This window comes from Camellia sinensis, chromosome 12 (genome assembly GCF_055761805.1).
Source record: "Camellia sinensis isolate YWXY chromosome 12, ASM5576180v1, whole genome shotgun sequence".
Taxonomy (NCBI): domain Eukaryota; kingdom Viridiplantae; phylum Streptophyta; class Magnoliopsida; order Ericales; family Theaceae; genus Camellia; species Camellia sinensis.
Window position 1 is genome coordinate 27282750 of NC_138972.1, and position 22744 is coordinate 27305493.

At 34.3% G+C, this 22744-nt stretch overlaps 1 protein-coding gene across 18 annotated transcripts in view; it reads left to right on the top strand.

Moving 5' to 3' along the window:
- The window catches only part of LOC114278966 (rRNA biogenesis protein RRP5), a 151094-nt gene that overhangs the window by 108711 nt on the left and 19639 nt on the right, over nucleotides 1-22744 (top strand). For 12 of the 18 annotated variants that reach the window (XM_082898201.1, XM_082898200.1, XM_082898203.1 and 9 more), the window contains exons 1-3: nucleotides 6170-6788; nucleotides 12104-12207; nucleotides 22469-22622. Coding sequence is in view for 6 of the 18 variants with exons in the window: in XM_082898203.1 (XP_082754329.1) it covers nucleotides 6714-6788; nucleotides 12104-12207; nucleotides 22469-22622 (333 nt within the window). In the remaining 12 variants the exon portion in view is untranslated. Of the gene's footprint in view, nucleotides 1-6169; nucleotides 6789-12103; nucleotides 12208-22468; nucleotides 22623-22744 lie in introns of those variants that run through there. The other 6 variants (XM_082898216.1, XM_082898219.1, XM_082898196.1 and 3 more) reach the window with 4 other exon arrangements.

Consider the following 22744-nt stretch of genomic DNA (forward strand, 5'->3'; position numbering starts at 1 on the left):
CATTTACAAACACTTTCATTTTTCACTTCATATTTTAATAAAAAAATTACTAAAAATAAATCGCTTCCCAAAAGAAAATTAAAAGATGGGAAGACGAGTAATGGTATTTGATTGTATTTGTACCAATGTAGTCACTATTGTTAAACCACTTGCGTGGCTAGTCCTTTGGTCAAATTTTGAGTTACACTCTTAGGAGTATAATAGGAGGCAAGATTTAGTGTTTGTTAGGAGAAGGTGTGAGTTCAACTCCCTTAGATGTTAATCTAATAACTAATTACTAATTTTTGCTAATAAGAAAATAAAAAATAAAAGCAGAAAAACAATGAAAAAAGAAGGGTTGAAGATGGAAGAAAAAGTAAAAGGTGTGAGTTCAACTCCCTTAGATGTTAATCTAATAACTAATTATTAATTTTTGCTAATAAGAAAATAAAAAATAAAAGCAAAAAAACAATGAAAAAAGAAGGGTTGAAGATGGAAGAAAAAGTAAAATAAATGAGAAGAGAGGGGAAGGAAATAGCGAAAATATTGTACGTAAATATATTAAAATATACATTTTTATAATTATAAAAAAAAATTAAAAAAAGAATATCATTAAATTTGCAATAATTTTCCCAATCAATATTAAAATAGATGTATATTTGCAAAACAAAAAATAGAAAAGAAAATAATATTATATGGATACTTTTTTCATATTATAGAACAAGTAGTGCTATATAAAAAATAAAAATAAAAAATTGTACACAAATATTGCAATAAAAACAAAATAAGTAATGCTATATGGGTGTAATTTTTATCATTGTTACATCATTTTGAGAGTAAATTTTATATAAAAATTATGGTGACATATCATTTTTCTTGTAAAAACATTATGTTAATTTGGACCTAAACATCTAAAAATTCAAGAAATGACTAGTGTACACACCCTTTAAAAAAAATAATCACACCATAAGAATCTCTAATTCTAACCCTTAAATATTTGAAAATTAATGTGTCCATTTATGTGTTTCACTACTATCACCACTATATCATAAGCTAGCATCACTAAATTTAAAAACAAAGACGACCACTACACTCAAATAAAAAAATAAAAAACAAAAAAGGCAACCAATACACGTGATAATCAAACACCACTATAAATCATTAACAAAACATTCTTATGTATTTGGGGAAGAAAAAAAGATTGGGAACTCTAAATTAAGAGTTTTAATAGTTTTAATTGGTGTGTAGGTCTCATGTGATGTGATTTTTGATTTTGGTTTTTTTCTTCTTTTTTTTTATTTCTCACATTATTAGTGCTCTTTTAGAACTCCCAAATTAAAGGGATGCATCATTACTGACTTGGGAAAAACCAAATCTGTACATTTAATAATGCAGAATTTTCTTTATCTAGCAGGGCCCACAACTATAAATTTTCTTGTAATTTTATTGTGCATAGCATTTAACTATAAATCAGCCAAATAATGTTTGCAATGCTTTTGTGATTGAAAAGAAATTGTTTGGTGTTAAAATAGTTAAAAACATATTGAAAAAAAATAAAAAAGTTAAAAAATCATATAAAAAATTTTAAAATTCTTTTTCATTTCTTTTACACATTTATTCTAAAAAAAAAAATTGAAGTGCTTTAATTTTCCAATTACTTTAATTTTTTCACATCATATTTTAACTTAAAAAATTTACTAAAAAAATCACTTGCCAAAGAAAAATTGAAAGATGGGAAGATAAGATTAATGGTATTTGGTTGTATTCGTACCAAGTCATTGGTTTAACCATTAATCTAATCAAGGAGAGGGTGTGAGTTCTCCATGGTGTTAATCTAACAATTAATCACTAACTTTTGCAAATAAATAAATAAAAGCAAAAAAAAACAATTAAAAAAATTAAAAAAATTAAAATTAAAGCAAAAGCAAAATAAATAAGGAGAGGGGGAAGGGAATGAGTGTAAAAATGGTCTGTTGGCCCGATATTCGACACAACCCGACCCCCTAGTCTAGGGCTAGGTCCATGCTTTTTTGGGTTTGACCTAGCCTGAACAGCCCAACTTGAGGCCCAAACCGTCTGACGCCCAACATCACTTGCAAGCTAAGCCCAAGACCAAGTCCAAACCCAGGCCCGAGGTCTGATTAACCCTAGGATTGGACTTGGGCCTAGGCCTAAATTTTTTTGAACTGGACTGGCCCCGATCTGACCCTAATTTTTGGCAAGAGCCTGAGCAGGACCAAGCTAGACGGGCCAAGCCAGGCCGATTTTACACCCCTAGCAAAGGGTTGTTATCTGTATATCTATTTCTAAGAAGCTTTTGATTACACCATATAAATATCTCTTTCAATTTATACATAAAAGTCATTCTTTATAAGGTACAACTATGTAATGTATAAAAAAAATTAACTATCATCGTCTTTTTTTTATTGAAATAACGCAATAGTGAAATATATATATATATATATATTAATCCACGATATCTCGTGTTAGTTGTCCACTTCTAAATTCTCTTCTTTCTCATTATCTTTTCTACATGACGGTCTGAAAGGGCTATGAATAACAAGAGACATCACATGCAAATGTTGTTAGGGTAATGCTAAAATATGTAAACCATATGCGCTTTTGTTATATATTTTTATGATAAATATTATATATTTTTTGCCTCAAAGTGGCCAAAAATAAAATGGGGTTTAAAAAGCACCAAATGGGCTTAAAGAGCACCAAAGTGATACTGTTTGGCCCCATAACAAATTCGATTGTGCTCAGCAGGTACCCCTTCTCCCTAAAAGTTTGGGAGATTCTATTCTATGAGGTATACCCCTTCTTCACATTCTGATTGTCATCATCAGGTAATCAAAAGAAAGCGCCCAAGTCTTAGGGCCGGTCAAAATGGGGTGTCTACAATATTATGTGATTTTTTTTTCCCCGTGACTAATTTTTACAACTATTTATAAAATTGAAATATGTTGTACGATTAATTTTTTTAAACTAGTTTTAAGTTTGAAACGTAAACTGTTTGGTTGAATTTTTAAATTTTGTCTTTTATTTTTTTTAAAAAAAATTAAAAGTAGCTTGATAAAAAAAATATCTTTTTCATTTTCATATGATTCTATTTTTGTTTTTAATTAAAATAATATTTGTATGTTTGAATAATATTTTTATATTAATTGTATAATTTGAGTTAATATTTTTATTAGTCTCTACGTTTTTTCTTCACAGATAAAATAATATTTTTTATTTAAAAATTAATTTTAAAAAAATAATATAAAATATTATAAATATTTTTGTAATATCTTTTTCATTTATAAATAACTCAGATGTATATATATTTTTTAAAGTACTTTGTAGGGTGCAAGTCTATTATGTGTGGGGGTACATGTTCATTATGTGTAGGTGCAAGTTTAGTATGTGTGGTGTCCAAGTTAAACCTATGTAGTGGTGCAAGTCTAGTCTGTGTTAGCATGCAAGTCGAATCTACGTAAGGGTGCAAGTTTAGTCTATGTGGTATGCAAGTCAAATCTTTGTAGTTGCGCAAGTCTAGTCTGTGTTGGCGTGCAAGTCAAATCTATATGGGAGTACAAGCTTAGTCTGTGTAGGGTGCAATTAAATCTATGAAGGGTGCAAGTTGAATTTGTGTAAAGGTGCAAATCTAATTTGTGTGGGGTGCATGTTTAAGCCTCGTTTGGGAACAGACTTTTTTAGTAATTTTTGACTTTTTGGCTAAAATATGACATAAAAAAAAACTAGAATGTTTGGGATGAGTTTTTGGTTTTTTTATGAAAAGATGTGCAATAAATAGAGAGGAAAATGAAATCTTTGACTTTTTGGTATAAGTTGTTGATTTTTTGATTTTTTTAGTGACTTTTTGACTAAAATCACCACTTGCCAAACGAGACCTTAGTCTATGTAGGGATGCATATTCAGTATGCGTAGGGTGTGCAAGTCAAATCTGTGTAGTAGTGCAAGTCTAGTCTGTGTTGGTGTGTATGTTGAATCTGTGTGGAGGTGAAAGTTTAGTTAGTGTGAAGTGCAAGTTTAATTTGTGAGGGGTGCAAGCTGAATCTGTGTAGGGATGCAAGTCTAATCTATATAGGACACGAGTTTAATCTATATAGAGTGTGAGGTGTAAGTCTAATATGCGTAGGGATACAAGTCTAGTCTATGTGAAGTGTAAGTTTAGTTTGTGTGGGTGTAAGTCTTACTTTGTGTGTGAGATCAAACATGGCCCCTATTTTTTTTATTATATTATTATTTTGGTTTGAGTTATTATTTGCGTGGTTTGAATTAATATATTTTTATTTACAATTGTATTATTCTAAACGTTTTCTCCTACCAATATATATATATATATATATTAATTAGAAAAGTAATTTATTATTTATATTAACTTAAGTCATACAAATTATTTTAATTCTATAAATTTTTATATATTTTAGATTATTAATTTAAATTTTTATTAAATATGTGAAATATTAGTTGCATTTTAAAATTTTAAATATATTTTTAGAACAATATCAATTTTATAAAAATAGAATTTGTATATTAAATATTAGATATATTTTAATAAAATAAAATAAATTTAAAAATATAAAGATAATTTTTTTTTTATTAAAAGAATGAAGTGAGTGTATGAGTGCTGGGATAGAACTAGGAGAAGATTATGAGGGGTCATGACCCTTCTGTCTCTGTGAAAATTTTATTTTCTGTAGTACTTCTAAATATATATATATATATATATATGTATGTATTATTTTATAAATAAAATAGCATCTTAGTATAAAAGATATATACTTCATTCCTTTCTCATCTTTTATTCTCTGTTATTTTTCTAGAAAAAAATTTATTCATTCTATTAGGGATTGTTAATATGATATTTAAATTTTTTTATGTGTATATATAAAAATTATATATCATATTGCACATATGTGTGTATTTGTCTATACGGTAAAAAAATATTATTTATCTTTTAACCCCTGTAGTAATAAAATCCTAATTTCATCTCTGTATGAGAGAGAGAGAGAGAGAGAGAGAGAGAGAGAGAGAGAGAGAGTATCTGCAAGGCATATTAGTAGTGTAAGAGTTAAGGGTAAAATCCGTTTAGTTTAATTTTATAATTATGATTTAAATATAGAATTGTGATTTTAAGTGTGGAGTTGTGAGTTCAGTTTTTAAAAAATAAAAATTTATTTGGTTATGAGTTTTGAAAATATTTTTGAGTTTTTGAATTGTGAATTTTGAAAAGAATTTTGAGTTTTGAAAAGAGTTTTAAGTTGTATTTTTGAGTTTTAAATTTTTGAATTTTGAGTTGTATTTTGAAATTTTTCGAATTTATTTCTTTTAAATATTTAAAAACGTTTAAGAAAAATTTATTTTTCATTTTAAATATTTTATTTCATTTTTGTAAATTTTTTAAATTCAAAACACAACTCCACACTCAAATCATAAGCAAACACATAACTCCAAATTCAATTCAAAAACTATTTTTAAAACTCATAACCAAATATATAACTCAAAACTAAAAACTCAATTCAAAAACTTTTTAATCAAAATATATTTTTTAATTTTTTTATTTTATTGAAAAATATTTTTTGTTATTTTTTGGGCAAATTACAAACACCCCCCTCGAGGTTTGGTGAAAATACAGATTCTCCCTAAGGTTTGAGAAATTACAAATCACTCCCTGAAGGTCAAATTTGCATATCAAATTAGGGAGAAATTTGTATGAAAATAAAAACCTCAGGGGGCAATTTGTTATGGAAATATAAACTTCAGGAGGCAGGATGTAATTTCTCAAACTTCAAGGGGAATTTGTATTTTCACCAAACCTCGAGGGAGTGTTTGTAATTTGTCCTTATTTTTTAAGTATTGGCCAAATAATTTGTTATGGTTTAGATATATATGGCCATCCAATTTTTTTTTGAAATTAAAAAAAATTAAATATTTTAAAAAATAAAATCATTATCTTAAAACATAAAATAAAAAAATATTTTTTAAAATTTTTCTTTAAATAAAATTTTAAAAAGAGTTTAGTTATGAGTTTTGAAAAGAATTTTAAATTAAATTTTAAATTGTGTGTTTGATTACACATTTAAAAAAGAATTTTGAATTTTGATTTTTTTTTTATTTATTAGAATTACAATTTCAAAAGAATTTGGTTATGAGGATTTTTATTAGAATTTTGAGGTGGGTGTTTGGTACCCAACAACGGCTATATCTTTTTATCCTCCTCTCTCATTTGCTATTAAGCTCACATCCCGAACCCACTATCGCTCTCTGAAAAGTTTTGGTTAGGGTTTCTCTCTCTCTAGAATGGACAGTCGTCCTCCTCCTCCTCCACTTTCTTCACATTCCCAACCAATCCGCCTCCATCCCTCGCCTTCTTCGGCAACGGAACCCCCAATTCAACGTCCTCTCCGTTCTCTTCTCCCCAACGATAGATCCAGCATCGTCCCCCGTCAAATTATGTGAATTCACCATGTCTCTCACTCCATAAACGTTGAAGATTCCCAAAACGGCTTCGAAGAAAGAGAGATTTGAAGAGAAACCTGCACAGAGAAGAGAGGTGAGAAGCCATGGGAGGGCAGGGAAACCCTAGAGAGAGAAACAGAGAGGGGGAGAGAGAGAGAGGGGGGAATGGGGGATGGGAGAGAGAGACGTTTAGGGGAAAAAAAATTTAAAAAAACGATTGGGAGGAAATCGCTTCTTCCTGCTGTGGCGGCATCCACCCGACCCGGATGTCGTCTGCGCTGATTCGGCGGCTGGGGATTGGGAGGTCACGGAACATGTCCATTTTCGCCACAATTGACAAGGTTAGTAATTTTACATACATAATATGTGCTATATATTTACATATATACATATTAATTGTGCCAAATTTAGTTGTTTGAATTCTCAACTTGTATCTGTAGAATTTGTGTGAAATTCTCGTAGAACATTCTGGTAATCTCGTAAATTCCCTACTCTGAAATTGATTGCACTGTGGTTTCCTTTTCATTAATTTTTTTTTTCTTTCTTTGTTTCTTTGTGTCTGAAATTGATTGCAGTTTGCAAGTATCTTTTTCACCTTTGTTTTGAATCCTGCAATCCCAAATCACATTGTTGTTAACCTAAGATAACATGGACATAATAAAAACGGAATAAAAACGATAGTTCATATATATATACCGGAAATCTTGAATTACACTTGTTGTTGGTGCCATTGACTGCTCAAAGTTTGACAGGTTCAGCCCTTTGATCCCCACGCTGCTGTGTCTTTCTGAGAGTAGATTAACAAATTAATACACCATGGTTTTGTTTTTCCATATCAAATTCTGATAATATTCATCTTTTCAATGACAAAGCCCCAAAGGGTAATCTATCAACAATAGAAAATTTTCTGTGTTTTACATCCAATTTTTGTTTACATGATGGAAACAATCAAATCACACTAAGTTAGGTAAGCTACCAAATATCATACAAACCAAGCAGATAATAAAGATTTTAGTCTTTCAGTTTAATGGGTGCGTGGCTTGCACCCATTACACAAAGATTCAATTAGAAAACTGGCCCACCAATAAATATTATATCTATATTATGTTGTGGTTTGGCAAAAAAAATTTTAATTGGCTTTTTAGAGTTGAGATTTTTTTTAGTTGGGATTAAAAAGTTTGTTTGGGTTGATTATTTTAGTTTAATGGGCTTGGGGTATAGGCTTTTGAGAATCTAAAATGCTTTTGGTTTACTATGATTATCTCTTTTGTGACTTGAGGAAAAGTTGCAGACTTCAAGGATTGCATTAGGGGGACCAACCTTTCATAATTTGATTTTGGGGAATCCATTTCCTTGAAACCCTAATCTCAACCTTATGTACTTAGTACTAGTTTCCATAAATCCTAATCTCAACATTATGTCCTTTTGTTACATTATTTATTTATACAGCCGGATCTATTTAAAAATAAAAATTAAATCATGTTTCAAAAAAAAATGTATCAAAACTTGACATGGCACGATAATCAAACTTGCTCACCCTAATAATGGAAAATTTCGGTGCTTACATATGTAAATATAAGTTGGTGTTAATTTTGCAATTTGATGTTGATGGCAGTAGTTTAATAGGCCCCCATCCTTATCAATAAATATGTGCTATATATTTACATATATACATATTAATTGACACAATTGACGGGGTTAGTAATTTTACATACATAATATGTGCTATATATTTACATATATACATATTAATTGTGCCAAATTTAGTTGTTTGAATTCTCAACTTGTATCTGTAGAATTTGTGTGAAATTCTCGTAGAACATTCTAGTAATCTCGTAAATTCCCGACTCTTAAATTGATTGCACTGTGGTTTCCTTTTCATTGAATTTTTTTTTTTCTTTCTTTCTTTCTTTCTTTGTGTCTGAAGGCAGTTTGCAAGTATCTTTTATCTATGTCTTGGCTGTTTAATTATCAGTGTTAAGTATTTAAGAGCTTGTTTAGTACATGATGTACATCGAATTCTGTTCTTTTATTTTTTTAGCAAGAGAAAAAAAGCTCGAGATATATATATATATATATTGCATGAGAAGAAGAACATGTTTTGTCCTCTTTTTGATAACCAAGTCTATTTATTTCATCCATGAAAGCCATTGACTTCCATTCTTAAATGAATGATCAAGTTATGTTGGCTTTTATTAGTGGGAGTTTTCAGAGGCCAACTGTTAATGGTGGACTGTGGAAGCGTATGTGCCTTTGTTACTGATCTGTCTGACGTAACTCATGCTGTATTTCCATTTGCATATGAAGTTGGCAACTAAGATGTAGTGACTTGTGACTTCTCCCTCATCCTTGTGTTGTTTCGTAAATAATCCCACATTTGGTACTGCAAAAGTTGCTCAGAATAGCTAATCCCACGTGACCCCTTTACCTACATATGAGGGATTATTTTGTCCTAGGGGTGGGACAGTTAAACCGGGGATAACTCTTTTGCATGTGAATGACTAAAATGCCTTTGCCTGGCTTACACATTCGGGGGTATCTTATCTGCCTAATCCAAACCGAAATCAAACATAGCCGGTGTAAAGTGGTGACTGTGCTCCTTTTTTTGGCACCTTTCTAATATATTTACTTGTCAAAAAAAAAAGGGAAGAAAAAAGAAATGGGCCGGAGTCTTTAGTGATTTGTTTTTGGTGATGCATCTAGGAGCACAACAGGAGAATCTTTAATGGAGGTGTAGTTTTTATTTTGGAGTCGAAACATTTGATATTGAGCCCTTTTTTGGATTACTATTGTGTTATGTCTTGATATTTTGGAAATTTCCTGTGTCGGCATGTTCGTATCATGCGTAGTTTATGGGCAATAACATGATCTTTACTGGTTTAGATAGTCTAGTTCCTTGAGTTGTTGGAGCTTCTGTATAATGGTGGCCCTAATTTTGTAGGCATCTCTTTTGAAAATGAGACTTTAAACAGTATGGTTTCAAAGCTTGGTCATATATGGCAATAGTGGACCAGAGTGATGGTCTCTATATTCATTTTAGCAGGGGAATTAGACAACGCATTTGACATCAAAGTTTCTTTGAATCTATTTTATCTGTACAGAAATGAAAATTCTCTTTGCATGGAATTAGCTGAATGTCTTTTCTTTCTAGTACAATAAAGCTTGGTTGCAAAACCAAAATGCTGATATTCATAAAAATAAACTTTTCATAAAAAACTGAAAACTGCTCGTAAAATGTTTGGGATGGTTATTATTATTATTATTTTGAATTTATTGTCGACAGCAATATAGTCTAAAAAGAACAAAAGGTTATTATTCTTTTAGCCTTATTGTTGAGTTTTAGAACCCAAAAGCACATGCATAAAAAATTCTCGAATTTCTTTGAGAATAAGTAGATAAGGAGAAGAGGTGAACCAATATCAGAATAACTGGAAGATCTTTTGGAATATTAGTTTCTAATTGCTATGACCTTTATTTTGAATTGTTTTACTTGTGTTAAAATGTTGAGTTCATATGACAACGTTATATTTTGTCTATGATTATTTTATAGTACAAAAGAATATCAGCTTTGAAACTGTTCTAAGTGTGCTTTTGCTGTAATAGCGCTGTTGGAAATTATTTTAATATGCATTAATAAATCTTCTTCTGTGCTTCAAGTGTTCACCTGTCTTTCAAAGTTTTTTTTGCTATTTCCATTGCATTTGTGGCATGTTTACTAGATATTCCTTTTTCGGAGTCTTTTTAAATGTCGTGCTGCAACAAAATTTTGATCCTTGTGCATGATATTGCATTAGAAAGCATTGCAATTTTAGGCTATTTACCTTTGTGGAGATGTTTTTCTTCTTATTTTTGTGTCGATTTTTAATTAAGAATTTGGATTATCTTCTTTATTTTTATTTTGTATATTCTTTTCAATGATGACCAAAATTCTTTTAAACCTGATAGTCTCTTGTACAAACTTTATGAGAAAACAGGATTTTATAACAATGGAAAAAGGAAATGACAATTGCAATTTCATTTTTAACATACGGTTCCCACCATACTTATAAAAGTAGCATGTGCAACCCTCTTCAAATTCTTTTGTCGACAGAATGTTCATTTTTTTGGATGTTGTACCAGTCTCAGTTACCATCCTTGTGCTATGTCTTGATAGTCTTCTTTTTTTAATCTTCTTTCCAAGAGGATGAAATAATGAATAAGCTGCGCATCTTTTGATTTGTCCTTTGAACTTTTTTTTGATAAATAATTTATCCTTTGAACTTTTCATCCTTGAGATCCCACTTATCTGCTAACTGGGGGTTGAAAAGTTGCATGGCCCATGGTTAGCCAAATTCTCCCCATGATTATTCTTAGATGGATGACGGTGGCATGAATATGCAAGTGGTTATTGGATTAGGAGTTGTTTCTGGATTTTATTTTTTGTTTTGTGGAGATGCATTTTCTTTCTGTGTTTTCTTACTTGTAGAGGATGCCTCATCCTTGCCTCTTTTTTGATCTATTCAATAAATTCTGTTTTTGCTGATCAAAAAAAAAAAAGTTTTGTCATTTGAATTCAAAGGTGGTTGATTGGTTTTGAATGGTATAATTTCTTCTTTTCCTGATGTTTATTGTTTTTTACTGTCCGAGGTGCATTCTTTACAGAAAGCTGTATAGGGTACAAGCTTCAGTTCACAAGTCAAGCTCACTTATAAATGGTGTAGAATTCAATTTATTTGATGAGCTTGCTAAGGCTTGGTTTGGCTTAGTAAGCCATGATTGCTTTGATGGTTTTATTTATATATTTAAGTCTTTATGTGGAATTTTATTTGTACCATTTAAGTAGGAAAAGATTGATGCTACTTTTTGCAGTGAAGCATTGTTGGAGGATAATTTAAGAGCAACCCACCACTTGCCTTGATGAGTTTGGATCATTGAATATTAAGCAAGCTGAGTCAGTTTATTATGCTAACTTGTGCTAGATGAAGGTGAAGGTTCCCACTTCATCTAGACTGTAAATGAGATGAAGCCGGCCAAGTACAAGGAGGTTGAGCTTGGTTCAGTAGCATAGGAGCTAGGCTCAATCTCAGCTTAGACGTTTCTTTGATTGACTGGAGTGTAGTTTTTGATTCTCTCTTCTTCTTCTTCTTTTTTTTTTTTTTTTTTTTTCACTTTTTATTTATTTTTTTACAAGATGTAGTTAAGAAGTTGAGCTTTTCTCTGCTTCTCTTTCTTTGGCTTCTTGCTTTGCACTTCAACTTTTCAATGAGAATCTTGAGGGTCCATTTGATTAAGTAAAAAATATGATGGAAAACAAAAGTGATAGATAGTGAAGTGAAAGAAAAGGTGAAAGGAAAATTTATTTTCTCATTTGCATTTGGTTTAATTTTTTGTGAGAAAGTTACAATAGTTGGCTACTTTAATGAGAGAAAAAAGTGACTGTATTTTTTTGTAAGAATCTAGAAGCAAAGTTGCCATTCTGGTGTGGGTTGTATAAGATATTTAACTTTGTTGTATTTTCCACCCTTCTCCTGCTAAACAAATACATGAAATTAAATAGTTGAATTTTTGTTCTCTTTCCCCATCTTCATCCTGTTCAAACTCAGTCTGAGTGATTGTTGTTTCTTCAGCAGTCACTTGCTTTGCTGACATCAACTGTTCGTTTGAAATTATTTTGCAGTTGTATCCTCCTAATGATTGGCTAGTGGGGTCATCCTTGCCCCCTAAATTCAGCCCAACCATTATTGAATCAACACTCAATGAGCTTACCCCAAACAATGTTAGGTGAGTTCATTGCTGCTCCGAGAAGCTGTAACTTACTATATTACTGATACATATGTTATGATTGACACTTCCTTCCCTTTATATATTTGTTTTGTCCAGGACGTACATTTAGTATCGATGATGCAAAATGTCCTTAATTTTGGCATTAGTAAACAGGCTAATGAAGTATCTGTTCAAAAACATGCTAATGAAGCATTTAGACTTCAGTTTACACAGAGCATACAAGATCACTCTGTGCATGCCTGCAATACTTGTTATGGCATGTTTGTTTAGTTATTATTAGAGAGGTCCATTACATGCTATGAACAAATAACAGAGACGGGAGTTCGCAGCTCAGATAAATAAATGATTGCATGTTGTTCTTATATACCTACTTTATTGAAAAGACACATGGAAAATGCTTCATCTTCAGTTGGATCAGAAACTATCCAGAGAGTAATGTGACTAATAAAGTTTCTGATAGAATTGTTGTCTTTGCGAGTTAAATATCGTAAGTGTCAATATAGTCAATAATAAGACAATTTGCATGTCGCTGTGCATACAGGATCCAAATGCCATTGTTTCAAGTATACTCATAACATGTGGTTTGGCTGGCATAATATGAAAGCATGTTTAAGGTGAATGTTCATTTATTTCGTCTAGAAATTTAGGATGCTAGGAACTATCCAGAAAGGATGGGAAAACTGAAATTTAGGCAATCAACAATGTCTTGCCTTGCTACTTGAAGGTTTGATTTCAGTAGAATATTCAAAAACTTGATTAACGTCTGCTAATTTGTCATTGGATTTTACAGTAATTATGGGTATTGTGAGTGCTCAATTCATCTTTCCCTCCTCTCCGTTTAGTACATAGCTAGTGTATTTATTGGTAAAACTTCATTAGTACACTTGCCCAAATGGAAGGTAATGATATTGAGGACATTTCTTTCACTTGGCAATTTTGATGTTGCATAGATGTTTAGACAATAATGAATACTTGTTGACTATGCTCTTATGTCCATTCTTGCCCAACAATTGTTGGGACACTTGCAAAAGTGTTCACCTTTATTGACTCAAGTACGTGCAGGTTAAGTATGCTCTATAAGTGAATTCACTTTCATTATTGTACATCACATTCCATCCCACATCGTCTAGGTAGGAGAAGTTCCTGGGCTATATAAATGAGTTCATATTCCTTCCAAGTAACAACATGCTTTAAACCCTTGAGGGCCTAGCTCAAAGTGAACAATTGTTATGATTTGAGATGGGTGTTATAGTAGCAGAAGTTGTTAGAATATTTCCTTATTTAGATTAGATTGTGATTGTGATTGATTGATTGTGATTCCTTAATCAGTCAGTCAATCAATCAATATAAAAGGTGATTCCTTAATCATTGCCTTAGGGCTTCCTTTTGTAATAGTTGATTGATTAATATAAAAGGTGATGATTTCATAATCATCACTCAAGCTTTGTATTCTCTTAAATTATATGATAGCCAAAACCCCAAAAACCGTCACTCACACAGCCGTTACCACCAACCAGCCATCACCTATCACCACCCATCCTGTATCGCTGGTCCCGGAGTCTCTGTCGGAACCAACCAAGGTCCCATATAGCTGTTTCGACTTTAGCCGAATGCCCCTCTGGCCTAGTTGACCCTCGTGAGGGTTGTCCTAGCCTCTCTTTATGTATTTTGGTTCCTGTAGATGAGTGTTTGTGGATTGCCCATCTTTTGTTGCCTCTGAGTCTCTGTGGGAACCAGCCAAGGTCCCACAGAGCTGTTTCGACTTCAGCCGAAGGCTCCTCTGGCCTAGTCGACCCTTGTGAGGGTTGTCCTAGCCTCTCTTTATGTATTTCGGCTCCTGTGGATGAGTGTTTGTGGGTTGCCCATCTTCTGTTGCCTCAAGTTTCTTTCCCTCTACTTATGTTACACGGACTCTTTGGAATTTCGAAGGTACCTGTGTCGAGACAACACGGGTACGGGTGTGGGATACGGCCGGGATACGGCTTCTTAGAAACGGATACGGCAGAAGAATCGAAAGAGAAGAGAGCAAGGGGAGAACCTGGCCTTCGACTTCAATCGGTTGCAGATCATCAATCGATCTGCGAAGCTTGATCTGCGAAGTCGATGTACTGTGCTTCGTCGTCTTCCCCTTTGACCTCAATCTCGGACTCTCTTCGTCGTCTTCCCCTTCCGTCGTCTCTGCGAAGTCATTGCTCTACCAACCAATTTTCTAGGTCTTCCCCTTCCGTCGTCTCTGCGAAGCTAACACAATTTTTATTTCTATAGGTCTCTGACTTTTCTTTTTAATATAATTTGAATTATATATAATATAAATTATATTAATATAATATTATTCATATTATATAATATTATTTATTCAAAAAAATATTATATAATATAATATAATATATCATAAATAACATAACTTTTATGTCTAAAATTAAAATAATTTATTTTATCATATATAATATAATTTATTTTATGTCTAAAATAATGTTTATAATTTTTATTCATTATTTATTTGTTATTTTTTTTAATAAAATTTGTTATTCCTTAAACTTTTTAAACTCATCTTCATATAATAAATATATTTAAAAATAACTATTTAACGTATCTCCGTATCCGTATCCTAATTTGGATCCGTATCCACGTATTTTTAATTTTTAATTTTAAAGTGTCCGACCCTTAGATGCACACCCGTACCCGATATCCGCACCCGAGTCCGTGTAACGTAGATTACTGTTAGGAATCTCTCTCTCTCTCTCTCTCTCTCTCCGGGGAACACCTCAGACGCCTCGAGAGGGACTAATGTAAGTTTTGAAAACTTACAGAACAGGCGCAGGACTCCCGGTTTGAAAACTGAGTCGAAAAAGACACTTTTTTTCACACTTAACCTTGAAAATAGGCCCTCGGGGAACGAAATCAATTAACAGTCAGGAGAAGTCCCGGGGAACACCTCAAACACCTCGGGAGGGACCAATGTAAGTTGTGGAAACTTATGAAACTGCCACGGGATTCCCCGATTTGAAAACTAAACCAAAACAAGCACTTTTTTAACACTTAAGGTTGAAAATAGGCCATCGATGGCCAAAATTGACTAACAGTCACGAGAAGGCTCAGGGAACATCTCAAACACCTCGGGAGGGACCAATATAAGTTTTGGAAACTTACGGAATTACCCCGGAACTTTCGGTTTGAAAACTAAGTCCAAAAAGCCACTTTTCTCGCATTTAAGCTTGAAAATTGGCCATCAGGGGCCAACATCATGTAACAGTCATGAGAAGGCACAGGAAACACATCTAACACCTCGAAAGGGACCAATATAAGTTGTGGAAATTTACGAAACTAGCACGGGACTCCCGGTTTCAAAACTAAGTAAAAAGATGCATTTTTTTCACACTTAATCTTGAAAATAGGCCATCGGGAGCCAAAATCGTGTAACAGTCTCGAGTAGGTGTGGAGAACACCTCAAATACCTCAAGAGGGACCAATGTAAGTTGTGGAAACTTACAGAACTAGCACGGGACTCCCGGTTTGAAAACTAAGACAAAAAAGACATATTTTTCACACTTAAGCTTGGAAATAGTCCATTAGGGGCCAAAATCGTGTAACAGTCACGAGAAGGCCCAGGGAATACCTCAAACACCTTGGGAAGGACCAATTTAAGTTGTGGAAACTTATGGAACTGGCACGAGATTCCGGTTTGAAAACTAAGTCAAAAAATGCAATTTTTTCACACTTAAGTTTGAAAATAGGCTATCGGAGGCTAAAATCGCGTAACAGTCATGAGAAGGCCCGGGGAACACCTCAAAGGAACTAGCACGGGACTCCCGATTTGAAAAATAAGTCCGAAAAGGCAATTTTCTCAAACTTAATTGTGAAAATAGGCCATCGCGGGCCAGAATCGTGTAACAGCCACGGCAAGGCCCGAGGAACACATCAAACAACTCGGGAGGCACCAATGTAAGTTGTGGAAACTTATGAAACTAGCACGAGACTTCCGGTTTGAAAACTAAGTCGAGAAAGACATTTTTTTCATACTTAAGCTTGAAAATAGGCCATCGGGTGCCAAAATCGTGTAACAGTCACGAGAATGCCCAATGAACGCCTTGAACACCTTGGGAGGGACCAATGTAAGTTGTGAAAACTTACAGAACTAGCACGGGACTTCCAGTTTGAAAACAATGTAGCAATCACGAGAATGTCCGAGGAATACCTTAAACACGTCAGGAGAGACCATTGTAAGTTGTGGAAACTTACGGAATTTCAACGGGACTCCCGACTTGAAAACGAAACAAAAAAATGCACTTTTTTCCACACTTAATCCTGAAAATAGGCCATCGAGGGCCAAAATTGTGTAACAGTCACGAGAAGGCCCGGGGAACACCTCACACCTCGAGAGCGACCAATGTAAGTTGTGGGAACTCACCGAACTAGCATGGGGCTCCCGGTTTGAAAACTATGTCGGAAAAGTCACTTTTTTCACACTTAAGCTTAAAAATAGGACATCGGGAGCCAAAATCGTGTAACAGTCACGGGAAGGCCCATGAAACGCATCAAACACCTCAGGAAGGACCAATAGAAGTTGTGGAAACTTACGGAACTAGCACGGGACTTCCGATTTGAAATCTAAGTCAAAAAATGCACTTTTTTTCACACTTAGGCTTGAAAATAGACCATCAGTGGCCAAATTCGTGTAACAGTCACGAGAAGGCCCAAGCAACACCTCAAACACCTCGGGGGGGGACCAATGCAGGTTGTGAAAATTTACGGAACTTGCACGGGACTCCTCGTTTCAAAACTAAGTAAAAAATTGCACTTTTTTCACATTTAATCTTGAAAATAGGTTATCAGGGGCCAAAATTGTGTAACAGTCACGAGAACCCTAGCGAAACCCCTCAAACACATCAAGAGGGACGAATATAAGTGGTAGAAATTTACAGAACTAGCACGGGAGTCCCGGTTTGAAAACTAAGTGGAAAAAGACACTTTTTTCAAACTTAAGTTCGAAAATAGGCCATTAGGGGGCCAAAATCGCGTAACGGTCACAAGAAGGCCTTGGAAACACGTCAAACACCTCGGTAGGGACCAATGTAAGTTGTGCAAACTTACGGAATTGGCACAGGACTCCCGGTTTGAAAACTAAGTCAAAAAATGCACTTTTTTCACACTTAAGGTTAAAAATAAGTCATCAGTGGCCAAAATCGTGTAGCATTCAATAGAACACCTGGGGAACACCTTGGGAGGGATCAATGTATGTTATTGAAACTTACAGAATTAGCACGGGACTGCCGGTTTGAAAACTAAGCCGAAAAAGGCACGTTTCTCATACTTAAGCTTGAAAATTGGCCATCAGGGGGCCAAAATCGTGTAATAGTCACGAGAAGGCCCATGGAACACATCAAACAACTTGGGAGGGACCAATGTAAGTTGTGGAAACTTACGGAACTAGCACGGGACTTCCGGTTTGAAAACTAATTTGAAAAAGACATTTTTCTCACACTGAAGCTACAAAATAGGCCATCGGGGACCAAAATCGTGTAACAGTCATGAGTAGGCCCGTGGAACACCTCAAACACCTCGGGAGGGACCGATGTAAGTTGAGAAAAGTTACGGAACTAGTACGGGACTCCTGGTTTGAAAACTATATCAAAAAATGCACTTTTTTTCACATTTAAGCTTGTAAATAGGCCATCGGGGCCAAAATCGGGTAACTATCACGAGAAGGCCCGGGGAACACCGCAAACACGTCGGGATGGACTAATGCAAGTTGTGAAAGCTTACGGAACTTGCACGGGACTCCTGGTTTGAAAATTAAGTTAAAAAATGCACTGTTTCCCACTTAATCATGAAAATAGGCCATTGGGCGCCAAAGTTATGTAACAATCACGAGAAAGCCCAGAGAATACTTTGAACACCTCCAGGGGGACCAATGTAAGTTGTGGAAACTTACAGAACTAGCACAGGACTACCGGTTTGAAAACTAAGTCGAAAAAGGCAGTTTTTTTACACTTAAGCTTGAAAATAGGCATCGGGGGCCAAAATCGTGTAACAGTCACGAGATGGCCCAGGGAACACATCAAACACCTTAGGACGGACCAATGTGAGTTGTGGAAATTTACGGAACTAGCACGACACTTCCGGTTTGAAAACTAAGTCGAAAAAGCCACTTTTTTCACATTTAAGCTTGAAAATAGGCCATCAGGGGCCAAAATCGTATAACAGGCGCGAGACTTTCCGGGGAACACCTCAGACACCTCTAGAGGGACCAATGTAAGTTGTGGAAAGTTACAGAACAAGTATGGGACTCCCAGTTTGAAAACTAAGTCAAAAAATGCATGTTTTTCACTTAAAGCTTGAAAATAGGCCATCGGGGGCCAAATTTTTGTAACAGTCACGACAAGGCCCAAGGAACACATCAAACAACTCGGGAGGCACTAATGTAAGTTGTGGAAACTTATGGAACTAGCACGAGACTTCCGGTTTGAAAACTAAGTCGAGAAAGACATTTTTTTCATACTTAAGCTTGAAAATAGGCCATCGGGTGCCAAAATCGTGTAACAGTCACGAGAAGGCCCAATGAACGCCTTGAACACCTTGGGAGGGACCAATGTAAGTTGTGAAAACTTACAGAACTAGCACGGGACTTCCGGTTTGAGCAATCACGAGAATGTCCGAGGAATACCTCAAACACCTCAGGAGAGACCATTGTAAGTTGTGGAAACTTACGGAACTTCAACGGGACTCCCGACTTGAAAACGAAGCAAAAAAATGCACTTTTTTTCACACTTAATCCTGAAAATAGGCCATCGAGGGCCAAAATTGTGTAACAGTCACTAGAAGGCCCGGGGAACACCTCACACCTTGAGAGCGACCAATGTAAGTTGTGGGAACTCACCGAACTAGCATGGGGCTCCCGGTTTGAAAACTATGTCGGAAAAGACACTTTTTTCATACTTAAGCTTAAAAATAGGACATCGGGAGCCAAAATCGTGTAACAGTCACGGGAAGGCCCAGGAAACGCATCAAACACCTCGGGAAGGACCAATAGAAGTTGTGGAAACTTACGGAACTAGCACGGGACTTCCGGTTTGAAATCTAAGTCAAAAAATGCACTTTTTTTCACACTTAGGCTTGAAAATAGACCATCAGTGGCCAAATTCGTGTAATAGTAACGAGAAGGCTCAAACAACACCTCAAACACCTCGCGGGGGACCAATGCAGGTTGTGAAAATTTACGGAATTTGCACGGGACTCGCCGTTTCAAAACGAAGTCAAAAATTGCACTTTTTTCACACTTAAACTTAAAAATAGGCCACCAGGGGCCAAAATTGTGTAACAGTCACGAGAACCCTAGCGAAACCCCTCAAACACCTTGAGAGGGACGGAACTAGCACGGGACTCCCGGCTTGAAAACTGAGTCAAAAAATGCACTTTTCAAACACTTAGGCTTGAAAATAGGCTATCAGGAGCCAAAACCGTGTAACAGTTAAAACCATAACCAAAACCATAGATATCATCTTTATACATTAAATATAATAAACATATGATATCCTTGATTAAACATTTTATTTCGAAGAATACAGGGTAGATTTAACTTTCAAAGAAGTTGTACTGCAAAATAAATAGTGATTTATCGCCACTCACCTCTTTTCCCCCTTAAAATGTAGGTTAGTCCAAATATAATTCAACCTGCATCATATAAAACAATGCATGTTTGTACACAATCCATTTCAACAAAATTATAGCAATTTTAATTCAGTTTGAAATTCATTTTCTTAAATTAACTTGTTTAAGGTATATCGAAGTTTCCACCATGTTGCTTACTAGGCCCTTGCTAATATCTCAAAACATGTTCGAGTTAAATTCTGTGTGATTTGGGGCTGAATTAGATGAAGAAAATAAGTTTGAAACCATTTTAATGCGATTCGAATTGTGCGGGCAGCAGTAGGTGAAATCAGTCTGGTTCAGTCTGGTTTTGCATGTTTTTTTGACAGAATTGTTAAAATCGGTTTTCTACAACTATGGCACCAAACAGACTGACTAGAACAAGTAAACCGGACCGGACAGGTAAATTCGGTTTTGTTTGATTCGGTGCAGTTTACCGGTTTGTGCATTTGTTTTAAAAAAAATAATAATTGCCTTTATATATATATATATATATATTTTATAGATCAATCTAATTAAAATATAAGGCTTGTTTTTACCCAACAAACAACAACATAATTGCACCAAGACTAATTCATCAAATATCAAATTCAACAACAGTAAGAGGTAATGCTTGTATATTATTTGAATGTTCGGTAAATTCAGCATAATTCGTTAAGTTCGGTTCTATCCGGGTGAAATCTCCAAAACCGAACACTGAACCGATTTCCAGGAAAAAAAAAAAAAAATCGCAACACAGTCCAACGGTGCAGAAAACAGACCAAAAACCGGGATCTGTTCAGTGTAGGCAGTTTTTCCTTCACCCCTAGGCAGCACCGACACCTTTTAGTAAAATAATCATATCTCTCACTACAAAACTTGAAATCGAGCTCCGTTTGATGTGTTAGAAACTAGACTCCTATATGTTTCCAATGGTATAGGCCATACCATTTATTTCTTTCCCAATTAATACAGATTTGCAATCAAAATTGACCCAAAACTTTTGCTGCCTGTCCACTGATTTTCGGCAAAGGTAAGTTACTTTCAAATGAGCATAACTCCTTCACACAAACTTGGGTTTGGGCAAAATTGACTCTAAATTGAACTCCCATAAGTCTAGTTTCTAATAGTAGTAATTTCACATCAAAATTTCACATATTTTAGGAGATATGGTCAAAAGAGTGCAACCTGTTCAGATTCTACTTGTCAAGAACTCAGTTATTTTCCTACTCAAAAGCTTAAATTCAATTAGAGTAAGTGTCAAAGCATAAAATCAACCAATTAAAGGTAACAATAAGGTGAACATGAATTTTACCTATCAATAATAATAATAATAATAATAATAATAATAATAATAAATTTTTTTTTTTTTTTTTACCTCAATTCAAACTAGGGGCAAGTCTAGGTTCTTCTTCTCTCTCTCTCTCTCTCTCTCTATTTTCCGTTGTTTTTTGTTACTAGAGAGACACTTGTCTCTCCTATATATGTATCTATCTATTCAAGTATGAGGTTTCACACTCCTAAGTGAGGTGTGTGCTTGGATGTCTCTACCAATACATGATTAATATTAATTAATCAAGTTTACACTAATTAAGCTAGGTTAGTACTGATTAATCAAGTTCAGGCAACTAATCACACTTGACTTAATTATTCATGTTTAAGTTTAATTAATCTTGATTAAATTCACTAATCACACTTAAATTACCACTAATCCTGATTATGTTTTCCACACATTGCATATAAATGTTAAGAACATTAGACCATGCCATTTCAGCATCTTGATGAGGGAAATATAATTATATATAGCTTACCGTATGCAAATATAATTCTTCCTTTCTTGTCTCTGTGTTTTCTTTCATTTCATATCAAATGACAGAACTTCAAGGCTATAAACATTGGATAGCAAAACATGTGTATTTTATTCAAAGAACAAATCTTTCTAGTCATGCCAAAGGACCATCAAAGTATGTCTTTTAAGTGTATCATACACCGAAGAAGGAAAATTTAATTCCAGGCATTTCAAGCATTGAAATGAGAAATATGTACGTGTCAGTTAATAGAAATACCTAGGGTGTTACAACAGCAGTTGGTGGTTGACAGAATGCGTGGGTTCAGTGAACAAGGACTACATGGGAAGAGACAGTAGAAACAGTGAGGAAATCCTGAAGCAATCCCCCCTAGACTCTTTTGGCATCACATCTGCAAGAGGTTGCATCACATACCACTAGTAACTGTCTTCCAACAAATTCCTCATTCAGGGCTTCAAAGTAATTCCACTGCATCACTTTTATAGAGGATTTAATCTTGAAAATTTGGAGCCAAGTAGTCTTGAAAATTAAGTAAAGCTAAGGGTTGGACCTATACAGAATCGTACTCATGATATTGAAAGCTTACCTGAGTAATAAAGAACAAAAGACAATCAGAATATAACTGAAAAGTAAAATTAGCAAAATACCCTAATATGCAAATTAAAAAGTAAAAAGAAAAGCTGTAATCAAACTTAAAGAATAAACCAACTTTACTAATCCAATTCTAGGAGAGGTTCTTTCCAAATATTTTTGAAACTCTATAGGTTCAAAATTATATATGCTTTTTTGTGGATTCACAAGTTGAAATTGTTTATGTAATGTAGTGTCATTGCCACCATCATGGCTTTGCCAAGCCCTGCAACAACTGGGAGGTTGCTGTTGCTACTTAAATCTGTAAGTGAGGTTACAGAGACTTCTAGTTCAAAAAGAGCAAAAAAGAAGTCTGGCTATGATGTGGGAGCTGTTGTTCAGGCAGAGGTAGAAATATCTATTTTTGTTGGATTTCCATCTTGGTGTTAATATTTAAAGGCTTCATTTGACCACAAAAACCTGTTGTCATGGTTTCTTTATTTTTTAAGATTATGCAATTGTGTTTTATT